This window comes from Scomber japonicus, chromosome 15 (assembly GCF_027409825.1).
Source record: "Scomber japonicus isolate fScoJap1 chromosome 15, fScoJap1.pri, whole genome shotgun sequence".
NCBI classification, from domain to species: domain Eukaryota; kingdom Metazoa; phylum Chordata; class Actinopteri; order Scombriformes; family Scombridae; genus Scomber; species Scomber japonicus.
Window position 1 is genome coordinate 6132115 of NC_070592.1, and position 20971 is coordinate 6153085.

The following is a 20971-nucleotide window of genomic DNA, read 5'->3' on the forward strand; positions in this document are numbered from 1 at the left end:
TTTCTCCTTGATCAAGTAAATAAACCTTTTCAATACAAGACATCCTGGACTCCTGTCTACTCTCTCCATTGTTATATGGGCTGCATAATTAAAATCACTATCAAGTTTTAGCCTGTCTATGCAGCCCCTCAGTGGCTTTAAGTTTTAGGCTTAGCCGCTACATAGCTGTTTCCATTTTCCAGGTGAGACAGAATGATGTGAATAGTAAGTGAGATGGTGTCATCTGTGGACCATTGAGTGCGATATGCGAACTGGAAGGGATAAAGTGTAGGGGGAAGCTGGCTTTAATGTGATCCATGAGTAGTCTTTCAAAGCACTAAAACACACACTACTGATGCTGGGACTCCTGGATGTTTCTATACTGCACTGATACAGTGTTTCTGTCTCATAATAACCAACAGAGATTATTAACACTTTATCTCCACTAGATTAGATCAGAATAACTCTACTGAACTGTCCACAGTGAGTCGGTCCACAATAACTCTCCTGTAGAAACCTGTTTATCACAACAGTTTTACAACACACAGCTGATAGAGGAACATTACCGCCTGGTTTCTTAAACTACGGCTCAGGACTGTAAATGGGACACATGCTGCTTCTGCTGGGTCTCCATATGACAACAGTAACAGTATGTTTTAATAAAGCTGACTGACAGGACGACGGTAAATGTCTCATTCAGATCACAGCTTTAAAAAGTTTAACAGCATGACTCTACTGTACTGATACACAGTGTGTCCATCCCATAATAAACATACAGTACAACTACACATTAGATTATATTAACTTTACATAACTGCAGTGTCTGTGTCATAATAAGCATACATAGTGCCGAAATGATTAGTCAGTTAATCAATTAGTAGATTAAAAGAAAATGTATTTTGACAATCAGATAATCATTTAAAGTATTTTATCAAGTAAAAAATACAAACATTTAGCAGTTCCAGTTTCTCAAATATGCAAATGTGATGCTTTTATATTTATCATTAAGATTAAACACTGTTCAGTGTTGGACAGATTAAAACAATCTATAGGAATATTTCACTTTAGGGCTCTGTGAACTTGTTTTTGCCACCTTCCACTATTTTCTGACAGTTTGTTAAGTATAAATGTTTAATAGATGAATCAAAAAAGTAATCAATAGCTGATCTGATAATAAAAAAATAATACTTAGTTGTAGCTCTAAATATTTAGTAGAAGGACAAATAGGATTGGATTAACTCTACTATACTGACCAGTGTGTTGGTTCATCCCAGCAGGAAGCATCAAGCCAACATTTGCATGTAGAAACAACTGTTAGTTGTATAAAATGATTGACTGATGGATGAACCAATCAGCCTCCCAGTCTCCATAATGGTTCTGCTGGTGTCTTCTTTATTCTGACCAGTTGTAGTAACACACACACACACACACACACACACACACACACACACACACACACACACTAGTGACTAATCCTGAATAAAAGTCTCCTTCAGTGGAGGTTTCTGGATCTCAGGACAGTCTAGTCTGTAGTTTCTCACAGGAAGAGGATATAGTGGGACTGGCTGCAGGGTTTCAGTGGATTTAATGTTTAGTCCAGGATCAGGTTTGAATTTGTGTGTGTTAGTCAGGAATCCTCAGTGTGTCTCTGTGGTGAAGATGTGATATCAGCTGATGACAGCCGACTGTGCTGAGATCTCACTCTGGTTTACTGCAGTCTCTGTCTCTGTGTCTCTCTCAGGTGTCCACATTTTCCAGTGGATGGTTGGCTGTGAATGGGACGATGAGACTGGAGACGTTAATGGTTTCAGACAGGTTGGTTACGATGGAGAAGACTTCCTATCGTGGGATGTGAAGACAAATACATGGATCGCTCCAAAACAACAGGCTGTCATCACCAAAAACAGTTGGAACAATGACAAATCACAGTTGGCATATTATAAAAACTACCTCACTCAGGAGTGCCCTGACTGGCTGAAGATATATGTGAAGTACGGGAGGAGCTCTCTGATGAGAACAGGTAGAATCACATGACCTGATGTAGTTTCATGAACACAACAATGTTATTATGCCTCCTCTGTTTCTAACTTACAGTAACATTACAATAAATATGAACCAACACACAGAGACCTGCTGAGTCTCAGTTTACACACATTTCTCTTTCATTTCTCTCTCACTCTTCATCTTTGTGCCTCTCTCCTCCTTTACAACATTTTCTCTCTGTCACTCTTTCACATATTTATCACCTCTCTTTTTCTCCATTTTCTGTCTTTCTCACAATTCTGTCAGTTCAATGAGTTACAATAGTAATGTGATTCAATATGTTTCATATCTAAACATCACAATAAATCTAAAGCTGTTTGGGGTCCTTTTAATTGGGGGGCCCCAGTAAGTTGCCTAACTTGCCTGATTATAAAGTCCACCAGGTACCAAATGTTTTAGATTTAAAAAGTCAGTCTAGTGAAGCTTTTCTCAGTGTGAGATCCAGTATAACTACTGGAAAATGTTGACAAGTTGTTTTTATTATAACTCTGATGTCTGACAAAAGATTTCAACCAATAACTATTTACTATTAACAATTTACCCAGAAATGTCTCATACTGAATGACATGAAACAAACGTTATTATATGAACAGTAAGAGATTGTCTCTCCCTCCTCAACACCTCACCTCTCCTCAACTGCCTTTTTCTTCTCCTCTGTCCCTCCCTCTGTTTCTAAACCAGACTTCAATGAGGTTTATTTGCATGTCATAGCGTTACTAATGCATTTAAATACATTACGCCAAACAACAACAATAATAATATACTGTAAATAATAATAAAGAACCTATATACTGTCTTTGTCTTTGCTCTCCAGAGCTTCCCTCAGTGTCTCTCCTCCAGAAGACTCCCTCCTCTCCAGTCAGCTGCTTCGCTACAGGTTTCTACCCTGACAGAGCCGACATATTCTGGAGGAAAGATGGAGAGGAGCTTCATGAGAATGTGGAACTTGGAGAGATCCTCCCCAACCATAATGGATCCTTCCAGATGAATGTTGACCTGAACCTTTCATCAGTCATACCTGAAGACTGGAGGAGGTACGAATGTGTGTTTCATCTCTCTGGTGTGAAGGACGACATCATCACCAAACTGGATAAAGCAGTGATTCAGACAAACTGGGGCAAGACTGGTGATGGAAGTGATGGAGGTGAGAAACAAATTTAGTTTACTTTCATCTGATTTAAATTTTTTGTCTTATTTATGATTGATGGGGTTATTTGTCTCCTTCAGTGTTTTCTTTAGTTGTTTGTCTCTGTTTTCTTAGTCGTTTTGATTTTATTTATCTCTTTGGACGTCAGAAGAATTCATGAGGAGTTTTTAATCTGTTTTATTTTTTCAAATGAAGGATATTTCTACATGTCAATGTCAGAGCATCACGCCTTCTCTAACATCTATCATCTTTATTTCTGTTTTCCCCTCACACAAGTGCTCTTACAGCAGTTGAAGGCACCATTATTTATTAGATATTTACACAAGTTTAAATTTAGCCTGTGAAAGCATAATTATGTTCAACACTGTAACACAGTTTTCATCAGGTCAGTATTGTAATATAAATACTAAAATTCAAACAGTAATGTTTTGCATGTCTGTGTTTCTGTTCAAACTAATGAGATTACTGTAAAACTTTGTGGTTTTAACTCCCAACACTGATTGTTCACTAAAACACACTCAGCATCAACATGTTTGACTTCCTTTTGACAACTAAAATGACTAAAATTGTGTTAATAATAAAATCTGATACATTAAGTGATTAAAGAGTGAGATAAAGTTAAATGTTCTGTTTTGGTTCTTCAGGTTTCCCTCTTGGTGCTGTCATCGGAGGTGTTGTTGTACTGCTGCTCCTGGTAGTCGGCATTGCTGGATACTTCGTCTGGAAAAAATACCACAACGGTGAGAGAGATTGTTGCTATTGTTTTGGTGTTAATGTTGTTATAACCTCATATATTTTACTTCTGGTGATACAAAGTCCCTAAAGTTTAAATATTAGACAATTAGAGGACATATCCTGTAATAGTGATACAGATAGTGCTGTTTTCTATTTGTGTTCTTTCATTAAATTTTCATATAAATTCTTAATAAAAAATAACTTTGTGACAATGTTTTTCTGTATTTCAGGATTTCAACCTGCCAACAGTAAGTATTTAAAATATTAAATGTTTGATAGTTTTTAGAACAACTTTACAGAAAGTCAGATGTTAGTAATTCATCACTCATGTCCAGTTATTATTTTTACAGCCTCAGACACTTTGTGATCATCAACAGATGGAGTTCAAGATACTAGATGATGACAGTGAGTACTTCATTATGTCATCTTAGCTCACGAAACCAAACACTTATAATACTGACTGTCTCCCACAATGTTGTATTTTAAAGGTTAGTGATTTTGGAGCCTCAGACAAACACTGTCTTACTTTATTTTTATCCTTTCTCAAACTCATGTTGGTATTGACAGTGGAAGATTTATCTGAAGTAAAACTAGTAGTCCATTTATTCATACTACAAATGAAGCTTAGCGAAAGTTCAGACAGGAAGACCATTTTTGTATCACGTCATAGTTTTATTTCTCATTCTTTAGTCATTCTGATCCTTCTCACAACTCATACTGATCTCTCTCAAAGCTCATAATTTCCTTGCGTCTTTTTCTAACTTAATCAATGAATACAGTCTAGTCTTGCTCCATGCTAAAGGTGCCTCAAGATGACTTTTCTTGTGATTGGAATCAAAGGATATTCTATCTCAGATGTTCTGCTTCTGATTTACAACAGATGCTAAACTGGAGGTTTGGATTGACAGATAGAAAGATTGGAAGACAAGAAAACCAACATCCAGAAAGACAAATGCATTCACAGAGAAATAGAACAACACATATGAAGTACAAACTAACCTGCATTTATTGGACATGAGTCTCTCCCAGTACTGGCAGTCTGCAGCGCTGCCTGCATGTCAACATGATGTTACATGTTGTGTTATGTTAGGCTGTACTGTAAATACAAAACTATACAGCGCAGGAATTTATGAGGAGGTCATTTTGATATAAAGGACATGATGACATCATTGAGACTGAATATATTTTACATGGGTGTTATTTTACTTTAAGAATCCCCTCACTAAAACTGTTAGGTAGTATAATTAAATACCTTGGAGTACAAATACCAAATGATTTAACTACCATGAATGCCCGACTATTTCAGACTGGATAGGAATAATTGAAGAAATTCACAATATGGAAAGGTTAACAGTTTCCCTGAGACACAATACTGAAGGGGCTGTGCAGTACTGGAGGAAATGGAGGAACTGTATAGATAGGACGTGATCTTACCACTGAATGTATATTTTGGGTTGACATTGGGTACTGAAACCTTGCTCTGGATCGTGGCCCTTTTTCTCTCTGTATACATATCCGTTTCATCTCTATTTATTGTGTTTTTTATTGGTGACCTTGTGGACTGCATGAGGAGGGTATTTTGTGTCACTGTGGATTCTAATGGAGGAATGTGAGTTCCTTAAAGTCTGTAGGGCTAACCCTTTATCTCTAATAACACCTTATTTTTTACAAACCATGCCATTGTATTTTACTGTAGATGACCCTGTCTGATGTACTTGTTCTATGTATATTTTTGTGTTGTGCTTTATTTTGTTTCTTATTGGTTAAAAAAAAAAAAGTCAATAAAAAGACAAAGTTTAAAAAAAAAAGAATCCCCTCACTCAAAAATTAGTCCTTATTACTATTACTATTACTACTATTCCTTATTATGACAGAAATATAACGCTCTTTAAAACCTCACAGTGAAAGTTTCACACGGTAATTACTGAATGTTGCGAAACACTTCTAATCACCACAGATGTGTGAGATTATTTAGTGAGTCAGGTATCTGTGCAGACATGATGATGGATGGATTAAAAGGAGAAAAAGGGCCTAACAGCCTCCATAAGTACAGGGTTGATATTTATGTTGTGACACTGAATGAATGTGTGTTTGACAAAAAAAATCAGACATTTTATCATGAAAAGTGCAGACGACAGTCATGCATTATAACAACAATTTGATAAACTAACAGAGAGTCAGGTGACATCAGGTGGTTTCCCATCAGCAGCTTAAAGGAAGATATATAGTTTGTCCAGGGGGGGCACTGTTACACCTCTGACATCTCTGTACATATAAACTCAGGTATCAATCAGCAGAGAGTCACAAACACTAATAAACAGCCGACTACATTAATTATATAAAAGATCTAATATTTAGACTATTGCTTTGTTTATGTTAACATGAAACAAGAGTGAGTTTTTCAAAATAAAGGTACGTTTTATAACATTTTATGCTTCAAAAAGTAAAATTGAGGATAGAAACAGAGGATGAATCGTGCCAACAGCAAAATGAAAAACAGCATCAAGTGTCCAAACATCAACAGAGGTGTTCAGTTGCTCTTTGGTCGAACAGTTTTCCACGTACACAGTTTCACATTAGTTCAGAAACTTCTAGCATGTAGGACACAGCTGAGCTGAGCTGATGTTAGTGATGAAGAAACTGCTTTGTCTTCCTCATGTTGTGGTTTTATCTCTTTTTGGTTGCTGTTTTTTAATCTGAAGTAATGAAGATCTGATCTGTCCTGATGTTTAAAGTATTTTGAAACTAAAGTGTGGGTCACACAATAAGTTATTTTTGAATAAATGAGTGTTTATGAATAAGCTGCTTTCATAAATCTAATTGTACATCAACACAGTGTCACTACACACTTATCTGTTTAAAATCAATCTCTTTTTAAAGAATTACCGAACTGTACTGCTGCACATTAAAAGTTTTGAACCTCTGGAGAGAGGCATTCACCACATTTAGTCACTGTAACACCAATAAAACCACATTGTTTGATGTTGATATTTTTGATCAGGTCTGTTTTCAACCCCAGAACATCCACACAGAACAACAGAAGAAGAATAACACATTACTGCAGCCCCACAAGCTCCAGAGTGCTGATCTTTAGCTGACAGTGACCTCTGACCTCCCAGAAAGTCAACATATCTCCACACATTATAATACATTAGCCTACAAAACATTATACATGTTATTTTACAAGTATTATCATATGTGTTATTATGTGACTTCCATGCACTGACAGAGAGACCCAAAAATGGAGCCTTGCATGCCTCTCTACCCATAATAACATGATCCAAAACAAGCAATGTTACTTTCACTTTCGTTCATCAAATTCAGTCGGAAACGCATTTTAGAAGCAGGGAATTATTTGAGACCGAGACAGATGAAGCCATGGTCTCCTTGACGGTGCTCTTCCTCTTGACGGTGCTGTGCGTCTGTGGAAAAGCTGCAGCAGAAAAAAAACTAGCCTATGTGACTGTGGTGAGTATATTTTTTAAACCTGTGGTATAATTTAACACTGTGAAAGATGCGCAGCCTTTCAATTATGTTTGGGTTTGGAGATACGCGTACGGAACGGTATTCAACATATAGCAAGTTTAATGTTCTCCTGGCTTAGCTGTAAATATTAATGTCTGCATAAACATGAATTTAGTTGGGGGTTTTCATTTTTGTGTTGGGTTTCCACCGCTCGCTTAAAGCCTAATTAATGCTGAGCAACTGCAATAGTGGGTTTCTTAAAAATCGAGTTAATTTAATTTAATTTAAAATGCATATTTTTAGTTTTGAATGTAGTTTTGTAAGACAACGAAACGACAAAATCCAGCTCCATGTGAACGCTATTCCCACCTGTCTAACCTGCCTGTTTGACCAGATTATCAGTAAAATTGTTTAAATAAACTACAGCAACAACCATCATTTCCCCTCATTGTTATTAACCCAGCCTGCCAGGTTACTTGTCAGCTGTAATGACAAAACACCAAATCTCCCTTTGAAGAAGGATTAGAAAGCTTAATGTTTATTAAGTCAAAGTTCATATTCTCTGAGTCATATCTAATATCTGAGGATGTACTATACTCAACTTGATAATGATTCGGGTCATGTCCTCTGTCCTCTTGTCATATCTGCTTGAGTTGTTCTCTGCTTACAAGCACAGAAACAGCTGTCGTAGCTTCTTATAGCTATGGTATTTTACTAATTGTGAGTCAATTTATTTGAACAAAGAAAGAGACGGAAAAGACACACCAAAAAACAAAACCATTTTTTTATATGCAGAGATACATGTATGCCAAAACACATCACCAGTTACAGACGTTTCCTGTTTTTAACCCACAAATCTAGCTTGCATGCCTTCTCACTCTTGCTTATCATACAAAACTGTGCTCGATTTCCTGCACTCTCACACTTCACCCGTATGATATCTGATATCCTGCTCTTATAGGTGCATATCTGCATGTAGGGTAGAATAGGTTTGGTAGTCGCACTTTTTACTTTCCTTTGAATTCCTCATAAAGCGTACACTGATATATATCTTTCCTTTTAATTTGTAATTGAAGCCTAAAGTGTCAGGTAGGAATATAGTGGTCTTACTCTCCTTTAGCTGATTCTGTTCAAAAGATATAGCCCATCAAATATGTCTTGTGCATTTGTGACAATCGTCCCCATCGTGGAGTTGGCAGTCACACACTGTGTGAGTTCCTGCTCATTTTTCTATCTTAAAAAAAGAAAGAACTAGATTTATCACATTATATATGTATATATGCCAACATGTGAGAGCCAACCTCAAAGAGAATGTGACAATCATCCCCAACTGGGATTTTCTTTTTCTGTATTACTCTTAAAGTAAAATATATTGTGACAATATTCTTCCTCTCTGACTTCCTGCTTTAGGGTGAAAATCATTTACAGTAATGAGTTTGTCTCATGGTCTCTCTTTAATGATTTAATCTGTAAAATGTAACTGTAACATATTTATCTAAATCTGCTGTGGCTGGAGGATCTTTTGCTTCTCTTGCCTGTACTCTTTTTCATCTCGTATGTCCCTGTGTTAAAATATGGGGCGTTAGGGGCAGGTCAGGTCAGTGTTACAGCTAATCATCTATTAACTAAAAGAAGTTCAAGTTGGACTCTTTCTTTTCTTAGAAAGCAATGTGGTGGTGATGTGTCCTCAACCCTGAAAAAAAAATAAAATAAATAAAAATAAATAAATAAACTCAAACTCAAATGTCCACTAGAAAAAAATGCATTGTTCAGGCAAGCATGATGTTTCTCTGGTTTATTTTACCATTTTGCAAGCCAACAAAACCAAAAAACCAAAACCAGTTTTCCAACAAAGACAGCCATTCATGGATTGTGGGGCAGATAAGATTAGCCGTTTTAAAGTGAAAATCCCCCCCTTAAATAGAGTTTTCACACTGTGGTGGTAAAAATTTACCTCAGCGAGAAGAAACAGAGCAGACAAAAAAGTCTTTAGGATTGACTGATTGACAAAGGGGAGTTGGATGCAGCTTGTATTTATCTAGTAAAAGTGGTCCGTACGTGACCTGACCCAACAGAGGAGGTCAGTGAGAAAACAACAATATAAAAAGAAAATTAGGTAAGAGATGTCCGAAATGTCATGAGCAAACAGTTGGATGAGACAAAAAAAACAAAAGAACCAGACGAGAGATGGTTCTGTGGTTTTCATGTATGGGTGTAATGTATGTGCTCCGTCAAAGATGTACATGTATGAGCATTTGCAAAGTATATGGAGCAAAACAAACAACAACCCAGGGACACAACAAATTCACCTGCACCAAATGAATCATTTAAAGCAGTTTCCTTCGCACACACACATTTCTGAAACTCAGTCATGCATGCATGGATACCAGAAACCCACACTTCTCAGTTGTGGTTAGAGGACTGAAAGTTCAAACCATTCTGCTTGAATAGGCAGATGATGAGTTGGCTTCTAGTAACAGTGCCCAGTTGACTTATTACAGATATTACTTTCAATCTACACCAATGTTAGGGCTTGGACATCCCTATTTGGCACCAACGCAGAAGTTTGAGGTACAAGGGTCCAGTTCATCAACACAGTTCCTGAAAATATGCTTTTACAATATATTGATGTTGTAACGTTTGTCCTTTATGCCATGCTGATTTTCTTGATTTTAAAGGTTTTTGACAAACACTTGCAAAGATCTTGACTGTCAGCCGATGATGCTCTCCTTTGTGTCACCTAATGATCAAATTACATAGATGTCTACAATATTGGATGCACTCTTTTCACCTGTGTGCAACTGAAACATACTGCACACAGCAGCAGACAGTGTGTGTGCCAGTGTGTCAGGTGTTGGTTGGGGCATTAGCTGATAACTGTCCTTCCTGTCTCTCCCCTGCAGCTGTTTCGACATGGTGACAGATCAGCGATTGATGCTTATCCGACTGACCCACACAAGGAGAGTGACTGGCCACAAGGCTTCGGGCAACTATCAAAGGTATAATGAAGATTTCTGGCTGTTAAAATATACAACACATACACTTCATATATTAAACAAAACAAAATAGCACAAAAACAATATCACAAAAAGCTCGGCCACCTATAATTTTGGATGCTCAGGATATGTTTTACTTTTCAATTCAGAATTACACATTCATTGCTATGAATTCTTGGTAAAATTAGGAAGGAAATTTAATTTAAACATGCTATTTTCATATTATTGACCTGACATGCTCCCAATGATGTCATCAGCAGAGTAATGCCAGTTTGCCTTTCTTCCCTCTGTGTGTGTGTGTGTGTGTGTGTGTGTGTGTGTGTGTGTGTGTGTGTTTTCAGGCGGGGATGAGGCAGCACTTTGAGCTCGGAAAGTTTCTGAGAAAGCGATACAAAGGATTTCTCAGCGAATCCTATGACAGACACGAAGTACACAGATTCTCCTTCTCCACTTTCTCTGATGACATGACACCTCAGACAAACGATTATTCATATTAATATTGAGGATGTGGAGGGGGGTTAATACAAGGTTCCCTCTGCTGCTGGAATTCCTGGAACACGATGGAAGTTTGACAAATGACCTGACCTGAGTCTGCTATTAACTCTTCTCCTAAAACTCTCCACAAAACACATTTAATGCTGCCTGTTTTAGGATTTAATGACAGTTTTTCCTACTTGTTAATGAATTTGATCCCTCACTCCTTTGTCCTCAGATCTTAGTTCGCAGTACAGACTTCGATCGCACCCTGATGAGCGCTGAGGCCAACCTTGCAGGTCTGAAACACTCCTCTAAATCCTCTTCCCACCATGTCTTTCTCTAGCGTTCCTCCTCACCTTAACAGTCTGTATTATTCTGTTTCTTGCCATCGTCTAGGTCTCTACTACCCTGTCAGTGATCAGCAGGTCTTCCCTTCAGACTTAAAGTGGCAGCCAGTACCTGTGCACACAGTGTCAAAAAGTGAAGAGAAGGTAAGCATGTTAACATTCATAGTGCTCCTTACTGTAAGTGATTCAATGCACTTAGTCTTAAATTTCTGTGTCTTTTTTCAGCTTCTCTCGTTTCCTATGGGAGACTGTCCTCACTACGAACAGCTGCAGAAAGAAACAGAACAAACGGATGAGTTCAAGAATCTCACCAGGACACACCAGGTTGAGCCTCTGCTTTTCTCTGAGAGTTTACAGTAGAAATAAACCACAAAATGATCATTATTAAAGCATTATTAAGAAGTTAAGTAGTATGTTCTTCTCCTCAGGACATCATAGATCTGCTGAGGAATAAAACGGGGTTGCCTGAGATTGACGTGAAGTCAGCGTGGCGCGTGTACGACACACTCTTCTGTGAGGTGAGAACGCATGCACTGATAAAAACAAGAAGTGAAACCAGCTATTACACAGTACAGACATTGTATCTGTTTAATGTGTGTTTTTTAATAACAATATATTTGTGTCAGAAAGCGCCACTTAGAAAAAGTGGTGGGAGACCAGGAAATAAAACAAGTAATTGTCTCACATGACTCCCTTTAGATGTATGTTGAGAACCAGATAAGGCAACCATGGTATGAAGAGAATTAGTCATTTGAATATTACAATACATGAAATGTACTTGAATCATACATACACAATGCACATTTTAATAATGATAAACTTTATTTATAGAGCGCTTTTCAAAATCCAAGTTACAAAGTTCGTCACAAGGCAGCAATATACACAAATCATACAATAATTTGGTTTTAAAAAGCAATTTGATGAGTAAAAACTATTCATAAGGATGTTTTAATTAGTGTATAATGAGCTAAAAATAAGTTGTTGATTTTAAGTGTTTTAAATATATCGTGAGGATAAAGGTGTGTGAAACGTGAACATCCCTCCTGCAGTATTTCAAATTTCAATTTCAATTTCAACTGTATTTATATAGCACCTTAAACACCATTGGTTGATCCAAAGTGTTTCACAGAGAGGAAGAACACACACAGAAAAAGAAAACACAATAAATAAGAAATCAGAAATCCACAGAGGCCGCCATGTTTCTACAGCAGCCCAGAACAGACAACCCTAACACTGATTCTAGACATGGCCTGTCACCATTTTTCTTGCCTTTCAAGGTCACTAAAGGTTCTTCTACAAGCTTAGCTCAAGTGTATAAACTGTAAGTGTAATGAAATCTGCTTAAGGAGAAAGTTTGGGTTCATGTAATTGTAAAAAGTCAAATATGAGCACTTACTGAAGATAATGTGAACTAATTGTCACAAGAGGTTTTAATTTTAACTGTCTATTCAAGTGTTTTGTGTACACATCTGGATCTTTCACATGGGTGTCACCCGTTTACAGGAAGAGACATTTTGGCAAGAAAACTGCTTGAGGAAGTGCTCAGGGCAAATAGGTTCACTTCCTTTCAAATCTCTGTATTTCTTTTCTTGCCTTATCTTGTTCACCAAGGTCTGTGTGTGTATTTCAGCATCAGTACTTTACATGTACTGTGTTTTATGGAATTTATGTCTGCACTATCATGAGTGAAATACATACACAATTTATAAAGATTATTATCTAAATATGAAAGGGTCAGCAGAGTCACTGAGAACAGCCGCAGAATGATTTAGCAACAATGTGAGAGAACAAGAAGACAGCAGTCAGCTTAATTACTACTTAATTAAAACGCATTTTATGTCTCACGGTTTATGTGTGTATTTGTGTGTGTGTTCAGTCCCTTCACAAAAAGTCTACTCCTAGTTGGGCGACTCCTGAAGTCATGGAGAAACTCAGCATACTCAATGACTTTGGACTCAAGGTAAAAGCAAAGTCTTCATTTATTGCTGCGTAATTTTTGAATGTTTTGGAGGCAAATTTACTGTTATGTGATGATATTATTTGATATGTCATTTCCATACAGTTCTTATTTGGGGTCTACAAACAAATGGAAAAGAGCAAGCTGCAGGGAGGTATGTGTGTTTGTAGCTGATCAAGAGGAAGGTTTTATCTTAAAAGAGACAGAAATGTTTGTTTGCATGCAGGTTATTAATTGATATGAAGTGTGTGTGGATTGGTGTCTACACTATGGACGGTATCTCAGCGTATTTAGACTTCCCTAATCTGTGTGTAACATGCCCCAACCTCACTGATTCCTACTGAAGCTTTGAAACCGGTCACCAATTTGTAATCTCCTCTAAAATAAGGTTGACTCATTTCCTGAAACAGCTGGGCAGTGAAGTTCTTTAGCAGTGAGGAAATAGTGCATTTGCTATTTTCAGTGGTGGATTAATACACATTTGGTGCTATATTGGGTATTTCTTGCAGTAGGACAGCGTGTGTGGGGTAGAGTCAAAATCAACTACAGTGTGTGTGTGTTCATGGTCAATACTTCTTTTTAGTTTTTTGATGGAATAAAACTACATAATATCTTCAGCCTGTATTCATAATGAGATGGTGAAATGACTGTCTATCTGTCTTTCAGGTGTTCTGCTTGGTGAAATACTGAAAAATCTTTCCATGATGGCCACCCCAGGGCCAAAACAGAGACTGAAATTAATGATGCTGTCAGCTGTGAGACAGTCAATAATACCATCACTACAAGAATAGTAAAAGTAATAATTGTAGGTGCTACTGTACTTGATTTATATGTTATATTTAATGTGTGCTTGTGTTTGTTCCACAGCATGATGTCGCTTTAGTTGCTCTTCAGGCCAGCTTGAATGTGTTCAATGGAAGACAGCCGCCATACGCCTCCTGTCATATATTTGAGCTGTACAGGCATGACGACAGGTAAAACACACACACACACACACACACACACACACACACACACGCACATACACACACACACGCACATACACACACACACACAGACGTGATGTTGAGGCACCTGTACCAGAAATAAAGGAATATATGCTGAGTGGAATAAATGACTTCTACTTTATTTGTATAGAGACCTACAGACTGTAAAACTGACACCTTTCACGTGTTTCTGTCTTTGTGTCCGTCCAGTTCTGTCTCTGTCTCCATGTTTTACCGGACGACAGCAAAGTGGAGCCCTACCAGCTGCAGTTACCAAACTGCACCCTTGACTGCCCCCTAGAGGACTTTAAGAGCCTTACAAAGGACTGGATTTCAGTTGACAGGAACAAAGACTGTCACAAGTCAGCATGGGGAGATAAAGGTGATATAAACACAAACTCCAGCTCATGAAAATAAGCTCATTGATTCCACTGATGTTGATCCTCCTTTCTCTCCTCTATCCACAGCCTTCCTTTGCTTTCATTTGCCATGTCAAACAGTGACTATCATTCTAGTGGTGGCTGTCTGTCTGTTCCTCATTGCCCTCATTGTCCTCTGTGTCGTCTGTGTCAAATACTGCCGGAGGGACCACCCTGGTCACCACCCAGTGATCAACTCTGATCTCTGAGACGCTTCTTGCTCTGACCTGGGACCCACAATGATTATTTTTTGTGAGTTGCCATCCATAATGGAAGAATTACTCTTTTTTTTTGGAAACATTTCAATTTAGGATTTTTAGAGATGCCTTTAAAAGCTGTTTTGTCATCACAATAAACTGGTTAGTTACAGATAGATGGAAACATAGAGACCAGGGTTGATTTCTACATCAAGAAAACGCAACAGGGAAGACATTTTTTGGTCTTTTTTAACAGTTTTGACATCCAAACTGCACATTTTGGAACAGTCAGTGCAGAAAATGATCTGAAAATATGTTGAGTTCTTGGTCACGTCAATGCAAATAGTTGATAAAACAAAGTAACTGTTACCCAAATGACACCCAAAAAACAAAACTGAAAATCTTTGCATTTATGCTTTACCCCAACATGCTTCAAGGCGGTGTAGCAGCATTGCACTTAGTTGTATATGACATTTTCACCATCAGTTGTGATTTCTTGGAATGAATCAAACTGGCACATTGGCAATGTAAAAGTCCCAGCTAAAGATGGAATCATTGGTCTTGACTGCTATCAAAAGCAACAAAACAGAAATGAATTCACTGTGTTGAAAACAAAGCCCTGACACAGAAACCACAGTGGTTTGAGAAGTGGTTATCAGCAGCAGTGTTATGTAGAAGTGCTTTCAGTTCTTTGAACAGTATAGACATTCAACCACTTCCTGTGTTGGATTATCTAAAATCATTTAAACTTCTGTTGCACTGCTGTTTGAGTCCTTTTGTGTTTTGTGTTTGATTCTCAATAAAGTCCCCAAAATTCCAAAAGTCTATCTCTTTTTGTAAATCCACATACTGTATGTTTACTCATATGTGACTAATTACAGTATTATCACAAACTAAATGAACATGGCTCCAACATGTATATTGTTACAGGTGTAGGCTTAGTTAATGTTAATCACTTACTTACAGCCACATCACTTCTCTCCAGATGTTTCTTTACTCACACAGTGAAAGGAAAGTGATGCTTCTAGCTACGACTATCACATATTTAACAGAAGACAACCTTCATTTAACAGCAGTTGCAGCAGGAATGAAGCAGATGCAGGTAAACACAGTAAATGATGTCCTAACCTTTTTTTTATTGTGCAGAGAAAAAGTGCAAACCAACAAAAGAAAAAAAAAGAGGTATTACCAAGTAACATAACACATTTGACAAAAACAAGGGGGGCATGAAACATAAACACAAAGTTTAGACTGAAAACAGAAAGTCTGAAAGATGTGAACAAAGCAACAAAAACATCACAAAAAACCCAACAACAAACAAAAAATACAAATACATAAATAAATAAATGAAACACAGAACTTATTACCACCATCATCATAATAATAATAAATGGCATACAGCTACAGTCTGTGTCGATATGTGTGTAACAGATAAACTTAATTCACTGCGATGTGCGTCCTGCTGTAAGTAGTAGTCGTGTTGGTTTCAGCTCTCCTTCATGAAGTTAATAAATGGAAGCCAAATTTCAGTTTTGTCTTTTATTGTGGAGGGCAGCTGTTCCATATTCTAGTGACTTGTTAGTAAATCAAGTCATTGTGTTATTGAGATTTTGGTTCTGTCCTTCCAGTGTAGCAGTATGACTTGTTTTTGCTATTGTGAAGGAGATTAGTATGAATGCAGGTACAGTGACAGAAAGCAAAAGAGGCCGATAAGTTATTTTTAAAAAACCAACAAAACAAAATATAAATATAAATAAATAACCAGGTAAATATTACAATAATGGAATAATAATAATGATGCTATTAATAACATTGCTACTACAGAAGACTTGACTGCTCTGTGTTCATGGGTCTTTTTAAAAAGTCGATCAGAGAGCTGCAGCTGATTCAGAGTGCTGCTGCTCGAGTCCTCACCAAGACCAAGAAGGTGGATCATATCACTCTAGTTCTCTCTTCTCTTTACACTGAAAGATGAAATCAATACAGTCAATTGAAACACAGTTTAGAGTCACACACACATCACCAGACTGACCGATTTTCACTCCCCAAGGCAAACACTAATATTGTTAAATGTACAGTACTATATGAAACAATGAAAACATGTAGGTCTTTACTAGTGTTACTGATTAAAATAACACAGAAATCAATAGTTAAGAAGCATGTAAGGAAACACCAATGAACATTATATTTGCAGGATTTTGTGCATGTCTTATTCATACAGACAGGTGACAAATTAAAGGAAACCCCGTCATTAAGTGTCTTAGTAAGGTGTTGGGCCACCACCTGCTGCTAGAACAGCTTTAATGCTCCTTGGTATTGATTCTATAAGTCTCTGAACTCTACTGGAGGGATGAACACCATTCTTCCAAAAGATATTTCCTCATTTAGTGTTTTGATGATGGTGTCACATGTTTAACAGAAGACAACCTGCATTTAACAGCAGTCGCAGCACAGGAATGAAGCAGGAATGCAGGTTAACACAGTAAATAATGAGTAAAGATGAAACAACTGGTTCAGTTATTTCAATCTCAGTCTTCAATTAAAGGAGGTTTGTGAGATTTTGTCAGCAGCACCTAAACTTTTACAGTATTTTACTGTGAAATATGAATACATGTACTATTAGTAGTTAATAGTTTTACTTCTGATAAAAGTTTTTAATACTTCTTCCACTGCCAATACCAACATGAGTTTTAGAAAGGATAAAAATAAAGAAAGACAGTGTTTATCTGAGGCCCTGAAATCATTAAGTCTAAACTGTGTTTTCAGCTTTAAAATACAACATTTTGGGAGTATTATAAATGTTTAGTTTAGTAAACTAAGATGACTCAATGAAGCACTTACTGTCATCATCTCGTATCTTGAATTCCATCTGATGATAATCATGAAGTGTCTGAAGCTGCCAAAAGAAAATTATTTGATTAGAAAAGAAGAGTTTTATCATGAGAGACAAAACTGGACATGAATGACGAATCACTAACGTCCGACCTTATGACCTTATGTCATATTTACATTTACATTTACATTTACATTATAATATCAATATCACTCATTATTTTAAAATATATGTATATGTTGTCAAGTAAGTAAAGCAGATATCAAATATTTAATATTTAAAATACTTACTGTTGGCAGATTGAAACCCTGAAATACAAAAACAGTTTCACAAAGTTATTATTTATTCAGAATTTATGAAAGAGAGAAAACATCACTATCTGCAGGGACGGATCTAGGAGTTGACAGCCCAGAGCACCAAAAGCAAAGGCTGTATATTTAAAAATGTTAATTACATTTCACTCAGTAACACTGAGTAATCTGAAATGTCTTCAGAAGTTTCACTCTTAATCACAACTGGTATAAATTTACTCAGATTCATTGTTGATCATGTGATTATACACTGATTAAAACATACTTATGAAAATTATATTCCATTTCTACGAAGTCCATTTGATTATATGCCACACAATTCTACAGACTTTAACACCAAAATAATAGCACAGACATGTATATTAAAAACATCTGTGAAGTAAAAAAGATGAGTAAAAACATCTTTTGTGTCTCACCATTATTGTTCTTTTTCCAGAGGAAGTATCCAGAGATGCCGACTACCAGGAGCAGCAGTACAACAACAGATCCAACGACAGCACCAACAGGAAACCCTGAAGAACCTGAAGAACCAAAACAGAACATTTAACTTAGTTTATCTCACTCTTTCATTTAAGCTTTCAAAAGAAGACAAACATGTTGATGCTGAGTGTGTTTTAGTGAACAATCAGTGTTGGGAGTTAAAACCACAAAGTTTTACAGTAATCTCATTAGTTTGAACAGAAACACAGACGTGTAAAACATTACTGTTTGAATTTTAGTATTTATATTACAATACTGACCTGATGAAAACTGTGTTACAGTGTTGATCATAATTATACTTTGACAGGCTAAATTTAAACTTGTGTAAATATCTAATAAATAACGGTGCCTTCAACTGCTGTAAGAGCACTTGTGTGAGGGGAAAACAGAAATAAAGAAGTAGATGTTAGAGGAGGCTTGATGCTCTGATATGTGGAAATATCCTTCATGTCACACACACCACGTATAGATGAGAATAAAAGCAGAAAATCTCATCTCATTACAGATCAGAGTGAAAAGATCAGATCAGCTGAGGATCAAGAATGAATAAAGTAATGTGATAACTTTCCCTATTGAGCAAGAAATTCTCATAATACTTTTAGGATAGTATTTAGTAGTAAGTAGTGAAACAATTTCTGTGCTTAACTTTCACAACATTGACATACAGTTCTGGTTTCTTTACTGTTCCTGATATTTTCATAGAGATAAAAACTGTCTGGTTGCATTAATGTCTGAACCAGTTAGAGTCTGACCAAATTAACAACCAGAGAAGAAAAAAAAACATATTTCAAATGAAGTTTAACTTGAAAAAATAAAAAAGATTAAAAACTTATAAAATCTAGATGATTTAAAACAGACAAATAAAAAAGAAACAACTGTAGAAAACAAACAACACCATCCATCACAAATTCAAAAATTTAAATTTGATGAAAGTAAACTAAATTTGTTTCTCACCTCCATCTCTTCCATCACCAGTCTTGCTCCAGTTTGTCTGAATCGCTGCTTTATCCAGTTTGGTGATGATGTCATCCTTCACACCAGAGAGATGAAACACACATTCGTACCTCCTCCAGTCTTCAGGTGTGACTGATGAAAGGTTAAGGTCAACATTCATCTGGAAGGATCCATCATGGTTGGGGAGGATCTCTCCAAGTTCCACGTCTTCATGAAGCTCCTCTCCATCTTTCCTCCAGAATATGTCGGCTCTGTCAGGGTAGAAACCTGTAGCGAAGCAGCTGACTGGAGAGGAGGGAGTCTTCTGTAGGAGAGACACTGAGGGAAGCTCTGGAGAGGAAAGACAAAGACAGTTTGTAGTTTCAGTTATAGTTTAGGATTATTTACAGTGTATTTGTAGTGACTCAGCTCCACACTGCTGTTATTGGTTGCTAATGATGACTGTGATTGTTTAGACCTGTACTCACAATATTAATGATAGGCTATTCTGTCTTTCCCGTAGGTTCACATCATGCATTTATTTTCTTACCAAAATGTCCATGTTACACATTCTCTGTCTGCACTATTCATAAACCTTTCACATAAGCTAAACAAACAAACAACAAAACAAATATAGACCTACCCAAGCCTTTACCATGCACCCCCTAGTGTTTAAGAGGAGCATTACATTTAACCCAAATCCAACACATGGCTCCTACAATATTATTATTATCATTCCTGTTTGATGCAGTTAATTTAAAATGTGTCAGTAACACCTAAATATAGAGTATGTATGACATGTCATTGAAGTGTGGCTGAGGAAAGGGGGGGGGGGGTGGACAGAGGAGAAGAAAGACAGATGAAGAGAAGTTACCACCTGATTCAAGGATGGCAACAAGAAGGGAGGCCACACACAGATATTACCAAACATTAACTAACTAGCAGGATGGGTGAAATATGCAAATTATCAGTGGTGTTAGCAGCATGTAGATGAGTGAAAATATGGTGTCGCAACAAACCAAACAAAGGAAAAAGAGGCTGCAGGCCCAGGGGAGGGAGGGAGAGAGAGAGAGAGAGAGAGACAGAGAGAGAGAGAGAGAGACAGAGAGAGAGAGAGACTCCTAGAAAGGTGGTCTTTTTATACCCTCTCTCCCAGCTCTACCTGTATCTGCAAAAACAGTCAGACAATGTCAGAGAGCAAGGCAGAGTGGACGGCAAGGCATGCGCTGAGTGAGAGACTAGATTAGGAAGAGGGAAGGAGGGCAGTGAGAGAGACACACAGAAATATGAGAAAGAAAGAGACAGACAATGATTGTGTGATGTGATTCTACCTGTTTTCATCAGAGAGCTCCTCCCGTACTTCATAAACATCTTCAGCCAGTCAGGGCACTCCTGGGTGAGGACGTTCTTATAATATGCCAACCGTTCTTTGTCATTGTTCCAACTGTTTTTGGTGACGACAGCCTGTTGTTTTGGAGCGATCCATGTATTTGTCTTCACATCCCATGATAGGACGTCTTCTCCATCATAACCAATCTGTCTGAAACCATTAACCTCTCCAGTCTCATCGTCCCATTCACAGCAAACCATCCACTGGAAAACATGGACACCTGAGAGAGACAGTAACAGTACAGTAGAGTAGTGCTGTTAAACTTTTTAAAGCTGT

At 37.2% G+C, this 20971-nt stretch overlaps 1 protein-coding gene across 1 annotated transcript in view; it reads left to right on the forward strand.

Annotated features, from left to right (window-relative positions):
* LOC128374428 (major histocompatibility complex class I-related gene protein-like) overlaps positions 1-20971 on the forward strand; it is a 65768-nt gene that overhangs the window by 20235 nt on the left and 24562 nt on the right. The window contains exons 3-5 of the mRNA XM_053334693.1: positions 1721-1999; positions 2837-3166; positions 3814-3840. Coding sequence (XP_053190668.1) covers positions 1721-1999; positions 2837-3166; positions 3814-3840 — 636 coding nt within the window. The remainder of the gene's footprint in view (positions 1-1720; positions 2000-2836; positions 3167-3813; positions 3841-20971) is intronic.